Genomic DNA, 22,226 nt, shown 5'->3' with positions numbered 1-22,226 from the left:
AATGCTGCCACCTATTGTTGCAAAGAAAAAAATACTTTTATGTGACTGCATTCTCATGCTTTGTAATGTATATACCCTCTACTCTCTAGCCCCTGTAGTCCAGCAGGTTGTGTATTTAGTATTCCTCCCATGAAATCAAAGGTGCAAATTCCATCAGATCAGGTTTGGCAACCTGAAAAAAATCCTGCCCATTCACTTTTCAGGTCTAAACCTATTCAGACAAGAACTGCTGAAAGAACTGGTAGCAGTGTTTCTTGCTCCTAGACCACTCCTTGGATAAATGTTGTGCAACCATTAACTGTGACTGAGAAAGTCTTATGGCTTTGTTGCAGAAAGAATTCTTATCAGTACACAACCTCTGGCATGACACTTTTCACAGTGTTGTAAAATGAGTAACGAGTGTGTTTCCATGCAGGCAACTTAATGCCATTCTGGCTCTAAATCCAAATAATTTAATTTGTGTAGCTTCAATAAGCACAACAAGGACTCTGAGTTAAACATTCTTTCAGGATGTGGTACACTTGGTAAATCATTGCCGAAAATTACTTGGCTAAAACATTAATGAAAATTCTAGTACTAACATAAGATTAGTACTATTCACATACACTGGTAATTAATCAGGACAGATCAGCGTTGTGGGTTACAACTCAGATATACTTTGTTGTTTAACATTCTTCTGGATGCTCATGATGACAAATAAAAAGCACTGATATCATACAAGCCATTTATCTGACACAACAAAGTAGAATTTTTATTTAAAAAAAAACAGACATCTCTTACTCTTTAATAGGACTTGTGCATATTGTCACATTCATTCATTATTCACCGTCAGACAAAAAAATGGGTCACTAAATAGTGATTTTCCAAACTGGAGTGTAAATTCACTGAATTAATATCATTACAGTTCACAGCCATAGTCCCACAGTCAAGCTGCAACTCCTATATTTAAAGTCCACTTGTGTGTGGATATCCCCAACCACCTTCAAATGTCTTTGCTGAGTTTCCATCATAAATAAATTTAAAACATGTTAAGGTTGACCTGAGCGTCTTCAATAGATATGACTGTCTTTACTTTGTCCTCCATTTTTATCTATCTGCTCAGTATGGCCAAATGCCCCAAACTCCACAGCATGGAGTCCTAATGGATCAATGTAGAGTTGGCTTCTCAGAGCTGAGTCTGAGGACGGGGGCATGGGCACAAGGTGCCAGAAGTCACCTGATGGGCATATTGGGAGGTCAGCTGAAGGACCAGTGCTGGTAGAGGTCAGCAGCATTACAGTGGTCCATCTGAATCTGGCCTCCTCTCAGCTGTAAACATTTCCCACTGCTGGGATTCTTCAGAAGATTTTCCTGGGGAGCAGCATCAGAGACAAAGTCAGTCACTGCAGAAGCCTGTACACTTGTTTATTTGGCACAAAATTGTTAAAGGAATAGTTTGACATTCTGGGAAAATACCAGTACTCACTTTCCTCCTGAGAGTTAAATGAAGGTATCAGGATCCCCCTACCAGCACCTCTTAACTCACTAATCACTACATCTTGTTTGCAAAATCTATACAAAACCTCATGTTTAAAAACAACATTCAGGGGTTTCTGGAGGCTTTGTCAGTTGTCTGTCAGACAGCAAGAGTCAGAAACCTCATGTTTTCCCTTGTTTCCAGTGTGTATGCTAAGCTAGCTAACCAGCAGTAGCCCAATTGTAACCATATATTAAGAAGACAGATATGATAGTGACACTGATCTATTCACCTAACTCTCTGCAAGAAAGCAAAGTGCATTTCTCAAAATCCCGAACTTTTTCTTTAAGTTGGCCCCAAAGCGCTCCTCACCTCTGTAAAGACCCACTCTTGTTGTGGTGACAAACTAGTGCCCTTCCCCTTCAGCTGGCACAGCTCGATCTTCACTGGCTCTGGCTGGGGCATGGCATGAAGACACAGCTGCTTTCCAATGTTGTGACGCAGCTCTTTATGAGATGAGTATTCAAAGTACTGGAGGAGACATTGATTTAATTAGAGACCCAAATCCACCAGAGAGCATCAAATTAACTTCTAGTTCTTAATTTCACAAGTGTAAATCACTGCACCTGGTTGCCTCCCATGTTGTGACACTGGTACATGATCACAGGTTTATCTCCTTGGTTGTTCTCTCCAACATCCAGACAGGTTCGAGATCCTGAGTTTCTAATCTGGTGCAAACACAGACGCACAATAACAGTAAGATAAAGCTGCAGTTATGCAAAAGGTGTGTTAAGTCACTGATATCCACATACAGACAAAGGGAAACTTACTGCTCCAAATTTCTCTGGCGTTAAGTCTGGAACAAAGGCCTCTGGGTAGACCGTGTTTAGGTACCAGGTGAAGTTCTTGCACTGCAGTCTCTCTCTTAGATTCAAACGATCAGAGATGTCCCCATACTTTTTCTACAACAGTGAAGGAAAAAAGAGAATAAATTGGATAGTTGAATTGAATTGACGTATATTTTCTAGTCAGAAATGTGGGAAAAGAAAGGCGATTAACGACTTTGTATCCATGTGCATTTAATGCCTGAATGCTGAGCAGGTCACACTGACCTCACTGGCCATAACTGCGGCATTCTTGTTGCGGCGATAGTAGATCTTCTTGTAGTCATCCATCCAGACCTCAGCCAGGCGCACCTGGTTGCGAGTGATGACCTCTGTGCCTTTGGGGAAGGTATGGGGGCTCTTGGTACGGAAGACATGGCCAACCACAGAACAAGGGATGATCTCTAGTTGGCCCCCACACTGCCACACCTGTGAATCACACGTGACACAGGTAGCAATTCAGACTCTAACTTAATAAGAGGGATAATAAGAAGGAGATTTATTAAGTAATATGTGGTACTGTGAGAGTACAGATAAAGAGACTAACCCTGAATGACATCTCCACATTTTCACCACCCCAGATCTCCATCTTGTCATCGTATGTTCCAATGTGTTCAAAGTATTTCTTTGAGATTGAGAAGAGACCTCCGGCAAATGTAGGTGTTCTGAAATTTACACAGAGAGGTACCAAAGCGTTAGGCACTTCAATTATTCAGGGTGTTCTAAGTGAAACCAACATGATCCTTCTTACTTTACAGGGTAGGTTTCATCCTTGCGCAGCTTCTTCGCATCTTCAGGGATCGCCTCCCAGCCGAAAGTCAAGCTCCAGTCAAAGTTACCACGGTTGAAAGCGCGGTTGGTGGCCACGGGCTTGTTGAACTGAAAGCTGTTGAGGTCAATGGTGGTGATCTCTGGACTCACCACAGCAGTGGGTTCTTCAACAATGCGGGCCAACAGTGGCTCTAGCCAACCATGGAAACACTCACCTATATAAGGGAGGAAGGACAGAGATCACTGCATATTCATTTCTTTCTTAACCTCCAAGACATAAAAAATTTAACTACTGCCAATTATCAGTGTCAGTTGTATAGAGCTGTGATGCTTGGTTTTATTTTTGTGACAACTATTTGGCGCATATTGCCAGCGATGAGAACAAAGTCATGAAATATATCTAAGTTGGCAGAGCTATTGAAGCTGATCGACCTAGCATCAACTATTTAAACATGCAGGTCAAGAAAAACTGAGGGTGTAAAAGTAAATCAACATAAATAGAGCATAAACAGCAAACAGAATTTTGCTTTCATAAATAAAACTGATTATGTGCCACAAACCAGGCACTTCCAAAACACAGGTATTTTTTCTGGCCACCTGACACAGAAGTGTATCTCGAATGCTGTAATTAACCACTCTACTCCCCTAATATTTCATGGCTGTAAAAAAATATATAGATTTAATGGTTTATTCATCTGCAGTACAATCCACTGATAGGTTAAGGTCTTAATAGTGAATAAGACTAAATTATCACCTTAATTATAATTAAGGTGCAAACAAAATATTCAGAGAATCACTGGAAATATTAGACATTTTCTTGCAGTAGTGCAGGTATGTACGTTTTTAGTAGGGATGGAAAACAACACATTAACACTGCTGCTTAACTTGGCCATCGTGGCTTATGTATTGTTGTTATGTATGCACGTGTGTTTTCTCACAGTGAGCATCGAGAAAGGTGAGAATTTCTCCCTGAGCGATGCTGGCACCCAGCAGCCTGGCTGTGATTAGGCCCTTCCTTTCCAGCTGCCTCACTACGCGGACGATCTTCAGCTGACGCACATACTCCTCCAGCTGGGACTTCAGGTGCTCTGCGGAGATAAAAAAAAACTAAATTTACCGTGCCCATCTTAACTAGAAACAAAAGTTTTCCAGCAGAAATCGGTGTCTTAGGTGAGCACCAGTGGCTGAAGTTCTCCGTCGTGAGTGCATTTACAGATGCAGCAGAGTACACTGTGAACCTCACCAAACAGTGATACTGGGTTTGATCAGAGGTGCAACAGACTTCAAATTTAAAAACCGGAAGTGGTCGTGGAAACAATTATTTTAAGCCTAAAATGAAGCATTTCAATGCCTTAGAGAACAAAAAGAAAAGCAACTAATCATATTTATATCTGAGAGGCTGCTACCAGAGAAAAAAAAGGCAATGAAGTGGAAACATTGCTGGTAAAACTAGGTCACACTTCCCTTTGAGGAGCATTTATGACCACAATGCACGCCGCACGTTTCTGTTTCGGTGATCCAACCAACCACACATCAAACATTATGATTAAAAAATTTTTTTTCTCTAGTTGCATAAAAGTGAAGTTGGGTTGGAAAAGTGTGAATACAGTTAAGGGTAACGGCACAGTAGCTTATGGTAGACATAACTGATTTCAAGCTCAGTCAATAGGCTGAGAACTAGTCATAGGCTAGTGTCAACCCTTATTCAAGATGTTAGAAGAACTATTCGTAAATAGAAAACTGATAACTTATCAAGACATTAGATGACAGGTTTTAACAATTTATTGTATTGTAGCAAACATTTAAAGCCACTATATATTTGTCATTTCCCAAGAGCGAACTGCAAACATCTGGCAAAAACTCTTACTGTAAAATCATGTGTTGGACTGTAAGACACTTCCCTATGCAAAACATGCGGTATAATATGTTGATGAGTTCTTCTTCTCATCATAACTGTTCTGTCACTTCTGCCAGTCCTCACTGAGGTGGAGATGCCTTTAGAGGGTTAGCTGTTCTCCATCTTTCTGCTGTCAAGTCAGTGTCACCACTGAAATTTGTATTTCACTGGACCCAGAATTGTTGACATAAGCATGGTAAAGTACACAGGGTCAGTCTTGTTTATGACACTGTTGACTCTGTTGTCTCTACACAAGCATACAGCCCAACAGAAGCCACTTTTGCTGTTTGCAAAACCTCGCCTGCCTGATACTGTGTGTGCATGCCGCCAAAAATCCCAAGCTATCATCCTTCTATGTTATCTTATCAAAGCTCACGCCTAACTGTGACTGGAATGCTGCTCTAAAAACTCTGAAGGTCAATTTAATTCATTAATTATTTTTTTCTTGCTTTGTGCTGTACACATACACATATATTTAAGAAATAACCCATATGAGCTTCCTGGTGACTACATTAGTGGCAAAACAAATGAATGAATGATCTGTGCCTTTCTGCTATTCTTTGCTGGTATTTCCTTCCTGCAATGCCACTCTAGTAGTTTAAACCTACTTTGCTCATCTGTGAAATTTTATTTTACATTCATTTAACTGAAACTTTAACTTCGCGACCACTAAGCCTCCGAATGTCTTGCTCATTTATGTGCCTGATGAACAACAGAAATAAGAAAGAATAGTGCGATAAAGCTGAACTCCAAGCCTCTCTCACTGTCACCCAGCTCCTAAATAAGGTCTTTTATATTCTGCCATCGCCAAGTCGTAGAGAATGTTTTGCCATTGGTGTGTACCTGCAGTACTGGCGTCGTCTACCAAGATGATCTCTTTGAGCAGGATCGCAGGAGATGTGTGCAGGACACTGTAGACTGTCCTGAGGAGGGTGGACCAAGCCTCATTGTGGAAGACTATAATGACACTTGTGGTGGGGAGAGAAGGGCAGCGACGAAACTTCCTCTCCACACACCTGAGTGAGGTGAGCCATATCAAAATACAGAGAGAGAGAGAGAGAGAGAGAGAGAGAGAGAGAGAGAGAGATAGAGAGAGAGAGAGAGAGAGAGAGAGAGAGAGAAGTGGCATGAGAGTTAAGAGAGTTTGCTTGAAAGCAACTGTAAAAGAAATGGTTCAAGGCCTATCACGCCTGTGACATGTTCACATGTCAAGCTGGAAAAATATTTACACGGAGTGAAAGTGTTTACAGCTACACAGATAATGCCTCACTCTCAATCATCCAGGATATTCACATGTGCATGCCACTATATTGTACTCAGTTTTTGTGGTTACATTCATATTAGCCTTTTATCTATGTGACTTTCCAGGACAATTGTGAGCTCAATATGAAAATGCATGTAAATAATTTACCTCCCCGAGCATAACCCCAACCAAGATGCAGGGTATTATCGGGCCTGCTGTGTACATGTCAGCAAACTTGTTGGTAAAACAGTGATTAGTTCAAACTATCAGACTATTCAGAGAACAAGCTCTTACTCTGGAGGCCTTGTGTCATCCCCAAGACTACGGCTGAGCGAGATACGGTCACTGGCGAACTGGTTGAAACAGTGCCGTGTCATGCCCTCCTCCTTCTCCTTCTCCTCCTCTGGGGTCATATGGTCTTTTAGAAATGCCTTCCCATCAGCCCCGGGGCTTCCGGAGTCCTGTGGTGGCCTCTCCAGGTGAGGCTTCAGTTCAGTCTGCGTATAGAAGCCACTGGGACAGTTGACATTCTCAGTGGGCTGCTGCTGTACCGGTGGTTCCTGCGGAGCTCTGATCTGGAAGCCAATGTTGTTGACAGCATCTCGGACCATACCCATTACCCTGTCCTTCTTGTCCACCAGCTCCTGAAACCAGGGGTCCCCGGCAGGCGCAGAGCCAACATCCCTCTGGAGAACCACCAGGACCACCATGAACAGAGTCCCCCCAAGGAGCACCAGTTTCAGAGGGGACATACGCCGGCGTAGAAACAGCCGCATATTTGTGAAAGGGTGTCGCTCCCGAGGCTGTTAACAGATAAAAAAAAAAAAACTGTCCAGATACTAGCAGTAAAATGTTTTGTGAACGTTACCTGAGGGTTTCAACCAAGCTATGTAAAAATACTTCATTCAAAACTCCCACCTTTACTCACTACACGTTCAGCGAGTTACTCCTGCTGTGAAAAATAAAAGAACACAAGCGAGAGAAAAATATCTTAAACCGGTTTGTGCGTCTCTGCAACTGTCATAGCAGCAGGTAATCTAGCCAACTAGCTCACTCCTCCCTCCCTGTCTCTTCAGGAAACAGTCCCATAGGGCAGGTGGAGAGAACAGGGAGGAGGAGAGCGTGAACAAACACACCACACCTCTCAGTGCACACCTGAACGAACCTGCTCCGGCCACAGTCCTCCAGGACCCACGTGGCAGCAGGTGGGCCGTGACACTGCTGGCTGAACCTGCAACTCCCAAGCTAGTTAATAAATGACGCGAAACGCCTTGCTCACACACCTGCTCCAAAGACACCTCACCAGTAATGATCAGCTGTCATCTGCAACAGGAAGTAGACTTTGCTACGTGGAACACGCTGAGACCATTAGTTTCACCCCAATCTTGGCATAATGAGAGGCTGTTTCCTGCTGAGGGAAACAGGATATCATTGCGATGTAGGACATCTGCTCGTCCTTAGGTGATCACTGTTCACTTAGAGACTCACTCTTACTTGTTCATAATTAATTTACCCTATTCTCAAGCTTGGTGTTCCAGAAAAAGGGAAACAAGCACAGCGCACTCTAATGAGCAACCAGTTTGTCCAGTCTGTTGTCACATTTATGACAAAAGAGGTAGAGAGCTCACATCAGGCTTGTAAATCTGGATGGACTGCCTAAATACCAGTACAAACAATCAAGGGAAACCACATTTTAAAAACTAATTTATCAAAACTTTCTTAAGCTGATAAATCCACTTCCCCCACAGCTTGAAAGAGCATGAAGCAAAACACGAAGTAGACAAAACTGCGGTGGGTAAGATGCTGAGCACTGACAGACAAAAGTGAAAGAGGAAGAGTTGGCAAAGATCCTCCTTTCATTCAGACTATGTAGAGCCACTTAAATCTCTAAACATCATATGCAGAAGCCACGTCTTATTGCTAGAAACCACATTTTAGTCACATAATAATAAAAAGACCTGAAAGTCTGAAAGACGGACATTAATGGGGGTTCAAGGTCTTCAAAATGCTGCCACTTACCTGAAAAACTGTCGAGCTGTTGCCGGCTACACCTGTTCCTGGCGTCTTGGTATTTCTGTGTGGAAAGTTGCACAACGAGCACGTTACGGGTTTTTCACTTTCTTGAAGCTGTCAGACTGAAGTTTTGAGCGAACCAGGATGGAAGCAGTTCCGCCGTCTTCCGACTTTTGCTTTGAGCCGAACAGGTGCCATTTGTTGAAATGATTAGTTAGAGTCCTCTGCTGGCCGCGTGCGTCTGACGCACACACACAGTTATTTCCGTGCAGCACATTAAAGGACACTTTCACCGCGAACAGAGCACGAGTTCCTCTATTGAAGGATCATACAGTGTGTACCCAATGCGGAAAAGTAGCACATTATATAACACAAAAATATTTTTTTTTAAAAAAAGGAAACAAAAACAATGACAAAAAACAACCTCACATAGATTAACAAAAACTTAAAAAAAAAAAAAAAACTTAAAAAAAACCCGCTAAAAGTAGATAAACAAAAATAAAAATGGTACAAAAAACTCTTAAAAATATTTAGATGTACTGCAGCTACTACAGGCACACATACACACATATATTTATATATAGAATATATGTATGAGACTATATTTACATACTAACACATATTACAGACACATTAAAGGTCCCTGTATCATGAGCCTGTTATAGTAACATTAGTGCTTTTTCATCAGGGATTAGGAGGAATTTATGTCTCTTAATTAATGTTCAGCATAGAGTGCTGTAAGTGAACATTGCCATTACCTCAACAGAAATCCATTATTCATGTGCAAGCAATTAAATACTCTCTCCTGTATCACCCTCTTGAAACTGTAGACTGATTTATTCAGAAAAGGAGAAGGAGGCGTCTCTCGGGTTACTGTCACAGGGAGAAATTTTGATTGCAGGCCGCTGATTGACTTGAGATCTAAATTAAAGCCAAACTAAAACAACATTGCTAAGCAGGCTAAAGCTTTGTTGTGAAGTAAACCGTGTGAAAGAAAAAGAATGAACTTGCTCTTGAATTTCTGGCCAGTGTTTGGTGTCCCGAACAGTCACTGGACTTAATCATTAATATGTTTCAGGATGTTTTACAAGTTATTTCTCTGACCGCAGCTTAATAGGAACAAACTGGAGGTTAATGCCCTAGTTCTCTATTTTTAATATGAACTTTACTGTAACCTCTGCTGTAGAGACCTGAGAGAATCCACAGAAAACAACAAACAAAATAAACCCAATCAATGCAAAACAGCCATTTATTAATTTCTTATCCAAGGGGAAATGAATCAAATCAATCATTGCATTTCCTAAACTCTGCCACTTTTTAAAGGAAAATACAACAGTGTCTTGTTGACCTTTCATTTAAAGGACAGAGAGAGAGAGACAGGCAAAAGTGAGGATCTTTTTGTAGCCAATACAGGCAACATTTTTAGGCTCAGACAGAAAAGTGAGCATATCAACACCAGGTGTAAAGCTTGTCTAAATGTAAAATACTCATTTCACTTTACAGCCAACATGACATCTAACCAATTTAGGCCTCTAATACGATGATTGAACTCCTTCCTCAGTACCAAAGGCAACGTAAAGAGTGGTTTTCTTCAGTAGCAGTTTCATTGTGGGCAAAAAATATTTATAATACATTACATTCATATGATTATTCTTTTGAACAACTCATTTTGGGGGTTACAAGCCTCCATGTGCCAAATACAACAGCTAGTGTCAAATACTGTAAAGTTGTGAATATTGGTCCATGAAGTAGGCGGACCTTGGAACTGCATCATCTCAAGGCAATACTTGTGAGCAGATGGAGAATTCCTGCATACAGTTCATCCTGAAGCTGTCAGGAAGCCGGTTTACGTTCAAACGTTCTGACACAATCCAAAATATATGTTTCTTTTTGTAAGGTTTTGCTTATTTAGGTTGGAATGAAATCAGTCAAAATCACAGTCCAGTAAAAGACGCAGACATAATTCTCTTCAAATGATCATTTTGACACAAGAAATCAGGAATGGACACACGACTCTGAAATAATATAAAACATGCCTTGCAGCAACCAGTTTGGCAAGAAAGCATTGTCATACAGTATCATAAAAACCTCACAGTGAAAAGTTACAGTATGCCCCTTTACAGATAAAGATCAGCATTCAGTTATGTGTGCTCACGCCCATACACACATACACACACACACACACACACTCACACACATACCCATACAAAGATACATACCACACTCGAGCACACAAACACACACACTTGTATAAAATGTTTCACAACAGTTTGTCAATCTCTCCTCAGTACCGTGATACTAATGCAACTGTTCTTCCTTCCTTTCATACTTCTTGTTTTTGGTCTGAACCAAAAAAAAAAATACACTGCTGGGAGCGAGTGATCAATCGCACATTTCAGTGAACCACAAACAGCCTCGCATCCAGACTGTGGCTAATCACAGGCTGGAACAAACAAAGAAGGCCCTGATAAGAAACACAGGAGTCCAAGCCAAGTTTGTTGTGAATGTTTTCTATCTAGGTATATGTGTGTGTGTGTGTGTGTGTATGTGTGTGTGTGTGTATGTGCGCACGCGCTGTGTTATCCTTCATGAATAAATCCACAACAAAAAAAAGTGTTCGTCCCTATCAACGACAGTGACGTTACCGTGGCCTTTGCTGTCAAAAGATGAATAAATTACTTAAGGTTACTGTATTTTTGAACAGTATCATTAGAGTGTGTTTCATATCAAACATTTGTTCTTTGGTCATTGTCATCCTTCATGTTGTCCTTGCATATTTTCTTTTCAGTAACACAGTTTTGCTTTTATATATGTATATATTTCCTTTTTTTGTACAAGGTCATCACAAAAATCCATCGCCACGAAAATAAATAATGACTCCAGATGAAATACTATTGCTCATAAACACAAGCATAGCCACTTCCGTCCTAAGGCAACTGGGCTTCGTGATCTCTCAAGCAGCTTGGGGAAAAGCCTTCAAACGTGAACAACGTCCTACATGTGTGCATCTGATTACGTGACAACATACAGACAGGCCGAGCTCGTCTCTCTTGGCCGTCTCCTGTTCGCACCGTGATTCGGTGCTCATCGCCGGGCTGACCACTCAGTCTCTCTGCAAGGCTCAGTCTTGTCAGTGCAGCGGGAGTCACTCAGTGGTTGGCCGGTCTGTCGTTAACTGCCTGGGGGGCCGCTGGTGAGGAAGTAAGTGGTCATCTCCCCCTTCCCCTTCACCTTGACAACGCCTCGACAGTCCAGCTGGTATCCGTTGTTGACCAGCACGTGGTACAAGTCTGTGGTCACCTAAGAGCGGACATGGACATTTGACACCCAAGATATGAGACACTCAACCCTGCTCAGGAAAAACACTATCAGTCACTGTCGCATTGAATAATGTCCCAAAAGCACTATGATGGAACGCTAAAGTAAAAGAAAAAAAAAAAAAAAAAAAAAAAAAAAAAGGAATATTATTTATAAATTACTTATTTATCATGCACTCCATATAGAATTAGAGCAAAATAGATCTACAGTACTTGTAGTCCTGAATCAAATAGTTCAGTGGTCAACTCACAGAAAATTACTTCACAGCAATTTTGATAATCCGTCATTTATCTGTTTTTATTAATCAAGTCATTTATCAAGTATAAACGTTAAACATTCACTAGTTCCAGCTTTTCATTGTGAGGATTTGCTGACAGAAAATTATTTGCTTGTTTAAACAACTGTAACAATTAATCAGTTGTCAAAATTGTTCCTTATAATTATTTCCACAATCTAGCATCTCAGCTGTATGTTTTATATTAATTTAAATATTGGTTTTTGGAATGTTAGCTGGACAGACATTTAATGGGAATTTCCCTTCATTTACATGTCATCAAATAAATATTAATCAATTAATCAACAGATTAATAGACACTAGAAATAATCATTAGTTGCAGCCCTGCTGTTTTAAATATGCCGAGTGTTGCAGGGAGCATTTTGATTTGCAGTAACTCATACTGTACAACAGGTGGCAGCATAGTTTTGACTGTAATCTTTCAAGCAGCCAATTTATGGATTTGAGCTAGGGGCAGAAAATCTCACCGCAGCTCTTAGCTAGAGTGGGGTAAATCACACATTTCAAAAAGAGTGTTAACATCAACTACACATCTATAAATAAGATGGTGAATAACACTGTGGGAATCTTGTCCTTAACTGACACCCGTTCTCTGAGGAACAAGCTGTTCACTGTTCACTCTGGTTAAGATTTCCCTACTGAAGATGATAAAACTGTGGTAGTTGCATGGCCTCTGCAGGGAATTCAAATTTAGCTTTTTGCCCTCCTCCAGAGGGACATTAGAGCACCATTTATGCTGGAGAACAGCACATCCAGTGCTGACAGGCATTTTTGCTCAAGGGCACTTCTGCAGACCAGATGTCTGAATCTAAATCCTTAAACTGAAGGACTGTGCAACGATTGTGTCTGCTGCGATACTTTCATAAAGAGCACAGGCAAATGACTCTTTCAGATACCACACACACTACTTTCAACTGTGTGTGCTTTGGAGTGATAAACATCTGTCAGTTATAGGAAATATGTGTGTAGTGTTTTTTTCACAACGCAGGAGATATTAAAAGGAAGAACTTGTGCAAGATTTGGGTATGAATAACGATGAATGACGCACACTTTCATGTTTGAATGATTACTGAAAACATCATGCTGACTAATTTAGGTTGTAACTGGCTTGGTATTCTCATGGCTGATTCACTTAAAAAATAACTAAAACTACAAAATCCCTCATGTTAAGTCTGTGACACCTGCAGTACCTGGATGTAGTCTGGTACTCCTGTGCTGTCCATCCGGCTGGCCACATTGACTGTGTTCCCCCATATATCATACTGGGGTTTCCTGGCTCCAATCACTCCTGCTACCACAGGCCCCATGTTCAGTCCTGAGAACAAATTAGCTTGCTGAGTTACATCATATTAGTTACACCACTTTGACTAAATTACTATGCTGTTTCTAAGGAAGTAGACTATTCTCCTTTGACCGGGAAAAGGATTTTTTTAAACAAATGCCAATCCAAATACGATCTGTCAGATAATGTTTCAAGACCAATCTCCGCTACCTTCCGGGCCTACCTATCTTCATCTGGAAGTTGTTGAAAGAGTGCTCGTTGATGTATTTCATCTGCTCTCTCAACCTCATAGCGTAGTCAGCCAAAGCTAAGATGTGTGAGCGGCCTTCTTTATCGTAGGTGGAATCGTTGAGTCCGGAGGCCGCCATGTAGGTGGAGCCAATGGTTTTGATTTTCTCCAGCTGACGGAACCTCTCCTCACTGATAATCTAGAGACAAGTTATCAACCGTGTATGAATGAGACAGGAAGGAAATGAGACAAACGAAAGCAGCACTTCAGATACAGGTCAACGACATGCTACGTGGCAGAACAACACATACAACCAGGAAAATGGTGATCGTACAGTAATAAAACAAATATCTAATTTCCCATCTTACACACCTTATCAAATAAATGTTTCCTGCACTGATTTAAGCTGAATTCATAATGTTCCCCTGACTTTATCCACTCTCCTCACCTCATCAAAATCAGCGATGATCTCATTGAGCAGCCTGAGACACTCCACTCCCTCGTTGTTAGCCTCCAGCTCCACGTAAAACTCGGAAAAGTTGCTGATGGAGGCAAACATGACAGCCACACACTCACATGACTGGTAGTACAACTCGTCATTCCGACGCTCCCGCGCAAGAAAGTGGGCGGCTACGTCTTTGGGCAAGATGTTGTGGAGCAGGCGCCGGTTGTATGCCTGCAGTTCCTCCATCTCCTCCTTCTCCTCTGTAGCCTGAGGAAGGACGGGGAACAATTTGGTTGCTTAGTCTCACTGTCAGGTGACTGCATAGCTGAGGTGCTCACAGGTGTTGGTCTTGGTGAGTAATACAGTAGTACTGGCTCCAATTTGTTTTACACATGAAACTGTTTCATTTACCTGAAGCTTCCAGAGGAAGTCAAGGCGAGCAGTGGACTCCACCTGCTGGCCGTGCAAGTAGAGAGCCAGAACAAAAACTGTCAGGATTACAGGGGTCATGACCTTTAGGGATACCTTGGTCACAGTCTCCAGGCTGAGGAGTCAAAGAGGAGTTTGCACGAGTCATGAATGGGTTTTTTTTTGCGTGGGAGTAAAATAATGTACGAAACCCAACATATACAAAAACACACAGAACAAGTAAAAGCTACGTACCACTGTGCAGTTTCATTGAAACTAGGCCTGAAAAATGGGCAAGAGAAAGTCACGTCAACAAACCATACGAGTTACTGAAATCAGCCAAAAGAGAAGATAAAACAATACAACTTACTGTTTTAGGGAATCATTAACAGGTGATAATTGCCTGAGAAAAAAAGTGAGAACGTGTTAAAAAAAATAGGACTTAGGACTGACAAAGTAGGTCTTGTGCAATCTAGACTTTATCGTAAAAAAATCAGGCCATGCACAACCTAAACCACAGTATTGTGACACAGGAGGTTAACTGTGCAGGTTTTTTTAAAAAAACACAAAACAAAGGAGGTAGATTGCACGTGTTTGTATATATGTGTGTGGTAAGAGACTCACAGGGTGTTGGCAGTGACCAGCAGGTCTGCGTTGTCAAACAGGGCCACCTGAGGCCACTCCACCAGTAGGAGGAAAGTGAGCTGGATGAGCAACATCAGAGCCAGCTTCCCTATGCTGCTGATGTGGAGGAACACAGAGCAGGCCAGCAGGGTCAGCAGTACACTGTAGCTGAAATACTGCAGCAGAGAGGAGACGGCGAGGGAGGAGGAACGTTAGGGGAATATTCGAACATACAGTTCATGCACGCAGAAAAAAAAGTACATGGGCACGCATCCGTGTATGTGTGCGAACACACAGGCAACACTGGCAGACACATATGCTAATATGTGATGGGACTAACCTCTGGGAAATGGCAGGGCATGTCCTGTCTGGAACACAGAGTCAAACCATCCTCTACTGTCTTGGTCAGGTTGTGCAGCAGACAGAGAGTCACTTCTGTGTTCAGCTCGTTGGCCACACAGTCTTTTATACTCTGTCTGCTGCAGGTAAACTGGCAGGAAAGAAAGAAACAGTCTCATCATTTAGCCAATAAAGCTGAAAAGCAAAGAGAAGGTACACACAAATGTTATAGAGAAATGTTACAGAAATAAAACATTTAATTACTGTATTTTGTTACAGTAAAGGCCATGTGATGGGTTTGTGAAGTCAATAGTAAATATCCATGTTTAAGTAAAAAAAAATAAAAAATAAAAAAACTGGTAATGGTATATTTTCCAGATGACAAACATTTTTTATAAGGATCACAATTATTGGTTATGTAAGAGCTTTGACATATGCAGGGCATTTTCAATTTGAAAATTAAAGTCACCAGTGCTCTCTGGTGAACATTATGTTTTTAAGTCACATCAAATATGTTAAAACTGATTTTGGACCGAGAGCCTGAGCAACCAGTCACAGGCTGGAACAACCCTGCAGGCGCCCAATCAAACAAGTGGATCAGCACAGCACAAAACACTACAGCTACAAGGGAAAGAGAACGAACAAAAAGCAACACACAAGGTGACATCTGTGGAACAGGTATATATTCTAGTAGTAAATATAGATCTTTGCTGAACTGTGGTCGCAGCACAGCTTCTGTGGAGATCGGTTTTTATGTACCATCGTTTCAAAAAAGTACACTTAATCTTTCTGATGCACAAAAATGAGGTTTCAGGACCGATAAATTGTCATATTTTGACTTTAAAACACTTTTGTTGACCGTGGCATTTAAAATGTGGCATGCAGTAGAACTGGCATCAAGCATGTTTTAATCCACAGTTACGCAAACTCAATGGCAAATTGGTCTATATAACGTTAGTAAACATGGAAAAAAAACATGATGGTTAAAAATAGATTTATTTCTACAACTCCATCTGTCGCAGTGACGGATTATGATTAATTGCAACTCAACCCCTAATTATAGCAAAGGCCTTATGCAAACCGGTCTAATTTTAGAAATGCCAAGATGGTGCGGAATTTCTTCAAATGTCTTGAAATCTGATCAGCAACGTCTGAGATGAAGTGTATGATAGATTAATGGAAAGACGGAGAAATGGAACTGAGGCAGATACGTAGCTCCTTCCCTGACTTACTGTGTGGGACATCATGAAGCAACATGTTAAAGAGTCACAGCTGTTACATGACACAAAAATGACAAAATGAAGAGCTTTAGTCCCTACCATATTAGCAAAGGAAGAGATGAAGAGGAGGAGGATGGTGAAGACGCCCACCAGTGTGCTGTTTGCACGAGACTGGACTATTTTCTTGGTTACAGTCTGCAAGGCAACCGGGAAGAGCTTGAATACAGGCAGCAGGGACAAGATCAGATAAGAGAGAGTTAATACCATTAGTGATGCAGGCTGAAGACATGTGATAATGACTCTTATCTGAAGATATCTGCAAGAGGAATCATTTGAGTGATGAAGGCCTTTGTTTCTTACTTTAATGCAGGAGTAGATGGCACAGATGAAGAGGATGTTTGAGAGGATGATGAAGATGCTGATGTAAAGACCAAGCATAAGTGTTGTTCTGCGGAAGAGGAGAAAACAGGCTCACTAGGATGTATAATTCTCATTAACTCCACATAAACTAATCAGGACCACATTTCCTGTGTACATTTCACTATAACTGAGAAACTGAAAGGCAACTTACCAGAGTGAACTTACTTACTTTGGAAAAATGATAATCTGAATGAAACAGATGCAGCAGAAAACAAGGAGTGTGCAGGCCACATATCCCCCAAAACGATCATCAACCTTTTTGGAGTACTGAAAATAGAAAATCAATGAGAACTTAGTTTTATAGCAGCTCAATTAAAGAGCAAATAATCAATTCAGCCTAATCGACAGGGAGTTTTGGTGAACTGCAAATAAACTCCCATCGAGCGCCAACCTTTTTCTCGAGGTCGGCGGTCTGAAAAGTGAGCAGAAACTTCTTGACGTGATCTTTCCGCAGCTGGTTGATGCTGCGTGCGTCGATGGCCCGTCCAAGAAACTCATCCACCTCATCTTCGGGGTTGAGGGCCTCCTGAGTGCAGCGGCTACGAGGTAGATGGAACAATAGGTCACTGCGTGGTGCGTGTTTGTATCTGTGTGTGGATGTGTGTGTCTGTGTGAGGGAGTTGGCCTATGCTGTGACAGGCAGGATGACTCAGAGCTAATATGGTATTAGTGCTGGGTTGGATCTGACTGTATAAAACCAACAGTGGGCTCTGAAGTTAGACCGCTACAGTGACAGTCTGCCAGCCAACCGCTAATAACAAAAGCCGCCCTAATAACAAAAACTGGGGCCAAAACACTCACTTGTCTTTGCTGGATGCTTCATCGATGCCCTGAGAAAAACAAAAACAGAGAAAGGGAGTGAGACAACGAGAGCAAAAAGGAGAGACAGTGCAGGAAAAAGAGACAGAGAAAGGGGAGAGATTATCATGTAGCCACAGTACGACTGAAAAATAGACAGAGACACAGACATCTGCACAGCTAATCCCTGAGAGCCAGACTGATGTTTTAATTAATGCTCGAAGGCTTCAAATTACACCCTCTTTGCCCCTGGGGCTAAAAACCTCTGAGATGGAGAGGACAAGAGGAGGAGGAGAGGGAAAGAATGCAGGAAAGAAAAGGAAATGAGACTTGTAGCATGAAGAGCGGCAGGAAGTGAGAGCGAGTGAGAAAGAGAAATATCTGCAGCTGCAACCCCATCAGATTAGCTTCAGTAGTAAACAATGAGCTGGGAATCCCTGGGAGTCCTGTTGTAGCTCCTGTTTGTTTTGATGGGAGCAGATCAATAGTTCTCTCATCCCCACTGACTGATTTAGGCTTTTCCATATAGGTAGTACTGTACACATTTGTCACATTCAGGCACTTAAATTCATACTTATAGAGCATGTTATGCATTCAAGGTAAAGACGTCCTTAGACTTCTACAGCCATGCATGCAGGTTTGTGAGGCTGCACATGGGCACCATTAGCACACCACAATGACAAATACCATGCTACCTTAAGCAGGTATGATGTTTGCATGTTTACCATATTTTAGTGTGTTAGCATGGTAACATTTGCTTATTAATGTAAGACAGTAAATGGGAAATAATATTGTGGCTGAAATTGACAAAAGAGTTAAAAAGCATAGGGCTAAGGAACATTATTATTACCTGAAAGTAAAGCTGCAAAATAGTCTGGTGTTACTTGAGTGCCAGACAAAAAGTATAGCCAAGGTTGATGAGACATTCGTCATTCGTTTTGCAGTAATTTGGCTGTAAATCAAATTATTGGACAAACCGAAATGTTGACATGATGATGAAGCTAGAGGAAATGCTACAGGATGACCAAAGTTATTACACTTCTCCCTGAGGGAAACATGGATTTTTCTGACCAAATTTCATAGCAATGCACCCAGTAGCTGTTGAACTATTTTACTACAAGCGTCAACCTACTGCTACTGATGGTGCTGGAGGAAAAGTCAAGGGATCCCCAAAGTTATTACAGCAGTTCATCCTGTGGAGAACATGAAGGTCTGTACCAAGTATCACAGCATCCAATCAATAGTTCATTAGATATTTCAGCCCGGACTGAATGAGTTACTGACTGACATTGTCACCCCTTTAGCTACACTGCTGGTTTGACCAAAAAAAAAAAGAAAAAAGGCTGATTTTAAAAATCTGTTTTCGGCGGTTTTATGACATTCTTCCCAACAATAGGTCTCTGACCCTTGAATGACCATTTAAGAGAAATATCTAATATTAACAGCTACTGTGAAGACATAATTAGAAAGGATATTTATGATTTGACTTCAGAGAACGGAGAGGATGACACAGGAAATCGGATACAGACAAGAAGAACAGGTGCCATGCGCTGAGCTAAGAGCTCCCTGCGTGTATCTCACCATCTGCCTGAAGGCTTTGGGCTCCTTGGGTCTGGAGAAGGATCTGTCAGGCACCCAGCGTGGCATCAGTCCCTCAGCTGAATTTGCACGTGCTCGCTGCATCTTGGCCACCATGGCTTTCTCCTCTTTCTGGAAGTGAAGAAACGCAACCAGGGTAGATGCTTTGACAAACAAGGTCTTCTATACCAGGTGACAAGCCATTATATTGTTTGTGTGAAATACAGCACTAGTGTGAAGTTCTGAGGAGGACTCAAGGACGTGTAGGTGTGTGTGTGTGTGTTTGACCGTGCACTAACCCTCTTTTGGCTGCAGCCCAGCACCAAGAAGGTTTCAATGTTGTGCTCCTTCAGGTAAGCATTCCTCTCTCCACCAAATCCCGGCTCCACCTCGTAGTCCTCGTTCAGATACTGCAGTGTGGCTTTGGTGATGTGGATACGCCTACACACACACAAACACAACACAAACAGTGTGTCAGAAACTAAACAGCCTATGGGAGCCTATGTCAGTGAAGTAGCAGGTGGTATAGGAGGGGCTTACCCAGCCTTCCCCCCGGCCTCCATTTGGTTGGCGAGTGTCACATCATTGGACCAGACATCAAACTGCCACTTGCGCAGGCCCAGCACCCCGCAGTGGACGCGGCCGCTGTGGATGCCCACCCGCATGTTCACATTAACGCCCGTCACCTCTCTAACCAACCTGCAGATACACAAACACACATGTACAAGCTATTGTCAAAAAAACAGTGTCAGCTTCACCATCACAGTGTCTGTTAAATAACCTGTGAGACAATAACAAAGGAAAAAACTTTACCCAACTTTCCCTGGAATAGTACTACTATGTAACTACGAGGGTGTGTGTTCCTGTTTTGAGTGTGTGGGCCTTCTTCTATCAGTGCATTAGTGTGCGTTTGACTCACGAGATGGCTTCAATCATGTCTACTCCCATTTCAACACAGCAGTGGGCGTGGTCAGCCCGTGGCTCAGGCAGGCCCGACACACAGTAATAACAGTCCCCAAGGATTTTAATCCGCAGGCAGTGGTTCTCCTGTACAGCAAAGGCACATGCACGCAAACACACACACACATTAAATATTAGGCCCTCAATTACAGCTAATACACAGCATGTTCATGTCAAATATAGAGCCTTTCATGCATAATTTAGATGACTCATCAGTCTCAGTATAGTATAATTGACATGTTACACAATGCTTAAGTAACCCTCCCCCCACCTCACCCCCCCAAACCAGTACATCATGATAGCTTTGTCATACTAACAGTGAAAGCTACAGACTGTACAGTTACATAAGCAGCAGTGGTTCAAAGTTCTGCTGTGAAAATGGTGGCGGCAGGTGTCAATGCTCACCGAGGCCAGCTTGTCAAAGCGGGCGAACAGCTCGTTCAGCGTCATGACCAGCTCCTGGGCTGTGCACTGAGACGCCAGGCTGGTGAAGCCCTCAATGTCTGCAAACAGTATGCTGAAGAGGAGATGACGGGGGTGGCAGGAGGGAGTGAGGGAGAGGGTAACCGAAACAGACAGAGAGGAAAGATAAAGAAGACTGAGAATGAGATCAATCTATAAAGTATGGAGTTAGTTAGCATGGTCTACTGCCTTCCTCCCTCCTCACTGTCCAGCTGCCATCTGAGCAGGGGGAAAGAGAGAGGCAGACATTTGTTCAGCTCTGGCTCTCATCATCTAGGCCAATGTAGGTCACCTCCTCCAGCCTGTCCCTCTGAGAACACCACCCCCCGTCCCCCCTGTCTGCATGCCTTTCATTGCTAACTTTTGATAGTAATGAAAAGCGAGGATAAACAACACCACAGACACTGAGTTCCAGCTGAAGGCGACAGATGGCGCTGTCGGCCCCATGAGGTTGAGAACGGGCCCTTAATTACAGCACTCCAGTGTCTGTCTGCATCTCCCATCTAAAACTTTTAGCCACGATCCAACAGATTATCTTCAGAGGGTCAGTTCACCTTATCAAAAACAAAGATATTTCCTCACTTACCCCTACTGGTATCTAGCTATTCAGTAGCTGTATTTTTATTTATTTATTTATTTATTAGTTTTCACTGGAACTTGTGTTATTGGACAAACAGTCCCAAAAAAACACTGATAGCGGGATCTGTGGATTATCAAGAGTAACTAGTACATGGCTGTTGGAGGAGATGCCGCTGTTGTTGTAGTTTTTACTTTTTTTATATATATATTGAAGGCATCACAATTAAAGTTGCATGACAAAATACTACTATTATAAAAATATGAGAAAATATGTGTTTCTGTAATCTTGGTGAACAACCCCTTAAAGGCCCAATTTTCCAATGAATTACAGGTCGTTAAATAGTTAAACCCACAATTAACAAACTATACTTCTAGATGAAAAATAAGCATTTTAAGCATTCCTGACCATAGTTTAAATATAAGCCTGTTGCATAAACATTAGTGATGCAAATAAACCTACAACAGAGCCTGAAAACATTAATAACTTAAATTATGTTGTTGTCTAGTGTTGGTGCTTTTATAAAAATGAGCTCTGCATTTGGGAGAGACCGTGGGTTTTAATCCTGTGTTGCTTTTGGATAATGGATTGTTCCTGTAAGTTTACACCTTGGTTGAGCAGCGGCGTTGCAACAGATTGTTCCACTAAGTGCATCACCTGTACCTATCCTATTTGGGTCACCTCTGACAGGAGATCTCTGCTGCAACCTTGTTTCATTGTCCCCTACCACCATCGCCACCGCAACCTGAAAAGCACCGGCTGCGTTCGACGGTGGGCTGATGCATGGAGCGTTTCAATCACCTGTTAACACTGAGTTATTCCCACTCAGGAGGTGAAATCCAGTGGTGAGGCCTGAGACAGGGGGCCAGCAAACTTGAGGTCTGCCTCCTATCATTTGTTACAGAAAGCACAGCAGTGTGCCTAAGTCAATATCGTTACTGCAGCCGGTGCTGTCAGTGTCAATAAACAACAACATGCATAATACATGCTGTCAGGGAAATAGCTGT

At 42.1% G+C, this 22,226-nt stretch overlaps 2 protein-coding genes across 6 annotated transcripts in view; both read right to left on the bottom strand.

Moving 5' to 3' along the window:
* Positions 1–724: 724 nt before the first annotated feature.
* Positions 725–8,531, bottom strand: galnt6 (UDP-N-acetyl-alpha-D-galactosamine:polypeptide N-acetylgalactosaminyltransferase 6 (GalNAc-T6)). Of its 2 annotated transcripts, none has more exons than XM_041061165.1 (11): positions 8,271–8,531; positions 6,546–7,054; positions 5,852–6,024; positions 4,050–4,199; positions 3,092–3,326; positions 2,888–3,005; positions 2,569–2,769; positions 2,287–2,418; positions 2,083–2,184; positions 1,829–1,987; positions 725–1,350 (listed from the first exon to the last, which is right to left on the bottom strand). In XM_041061165.1, the coding sequence occupies exons 2-11, from the start codon at positions 7,025–7,027 to the stop codon at positions 1,237–1,239; spliced, it is 1,866 nt and encodes a 621-aa protein (XP_040917099.1). In that variant the 5' UTR covers positions 7,028–7,054; positions 8,271–8,531; the 3' UTR covers positions 725–1,236. The 2 variants fall into 2 exon arrangements, with proteins under 2 accessions (XP_040917099.1, XP_040917107.1); XM_041061173.1 differs by lacking the exon at positions 8,271–8,531 and adding an exon at positions 7,170–8,226.
* A 959-nt stretch (positions 8,532–9,490) lies between these two features.
* LOC121190235 (adenylate cyclase type 6-like) overlaps positions 9,491–22,226 on the bottom strand; it is a 31,412-nt gene continuing 18,676 nt past the window's right edge. For 2 of the 4 annotated variants that reach the window (XM_041050801.1, XM_041050810.1), the window contains exons 6-24: positions 20,586–20,697; positions 20,140–20,267; positions 19,761–19,919; positions 19,520–19,661; positions 19,224–19,352; positions 17,646–17,674; positions 17,236–17,383; positions 17,014–17,111; positions 16,785–16,872; positions 16,524–16,640; positions 15,206–15,355; positions 14,866–15,041; positions 14,612–14,644; positions 14,497–14,523; positions 14,245–14,377; positions 13,837–14,100; positions 13,383–13,587; positions 13,068–13,192; positions 9,491–11,564 (exon numbers count right to left, since the gene is read on the bottom strand). In XM_041050801.1, the coding sequence (XP_040906735.1) occupies positions 11,436–11,564; positions 13,068–13,192; positions 13,383–13,587; positions 13,837–14,100; positions 14,245–14,377; positions 14,497–14,523; positions 14,612–14,644; positions 14,866–15,041; positions 15,206–15,355; positions 16,524–16,640; positions 16,785–16,872; positions 17,014–17,111; positions 17,236–17,383; positions 17,646–17,674; positions 19,224–19,352; positions 19,520–19,661; positions 19,761–19,919; positions 20,140–20,267; positions 20,586–20,697 (2,392 nt within the window). In that variant the 3' untranslated portion in view covers positions 9,491–11,435. The remainder of the gene's footprint in view (positions 11,565–13,067; positions 13,193–13,382; positions 13,588–13,836; positions 14,101–14,244; positions 14,378–14,496; positions 14,524–14,611; positions 14,645–14,865; positions 15,042–15,205; positions 15,356–16,523; positions 16,641–16,784; positions 16,873–17,013; positions 17,112–17,235; positions 17,384–17,645; positions 17,675–19,223; positions 19,353–19,519; positions 19,662–19,760; positions 19,920–20,139; positions 20,268–20,585; positions 20,698–22,226) is intronic. The other 2 variants (XM_041050820.1, XM_041050828.1) reach the window with 2 other exon arrangements.

This window comes from Toxotes jaculatrix, chromosome 2 (genome assembly GCF_017976425.1).
Source record: "Toxotes jaculatrix isolate fToxJac2 chromosome 2, fToxJac2.pri, whole genome shotgun sequence".
NCBI lineage: Eukaryota > Metazoa > Chordata > Actinopteri > Toxotidae > Toxotes > Toxotes jaculatrix.
This window is presented reverse-complemented; position numbering and strand designations above follow the sequence as displayed.

Coding starts and splice junctions, on each gene's coding strand:
- galnt6 (XM_041061165.1), bottom strand. CDS start 7,027: ATGCGGCTGTTTCTACGCCGGCGTATGTCCCCTCTGAAACTGGTGCTC. Junction 3,006..3,091: donor GATGAAACCTACCCTGTAAA/GTAAGAAGGATC, acceptor TGTAAATTTCAG/AACACCTACATTTGCCGGAG. Junction 2,185..2,286: donor CGCCAGAGAAATTTGGAGCA/GTAAGTTTCCCT, acceptor TGTTTGCACCAG/ATTAGAAACTCAGGATCTCG.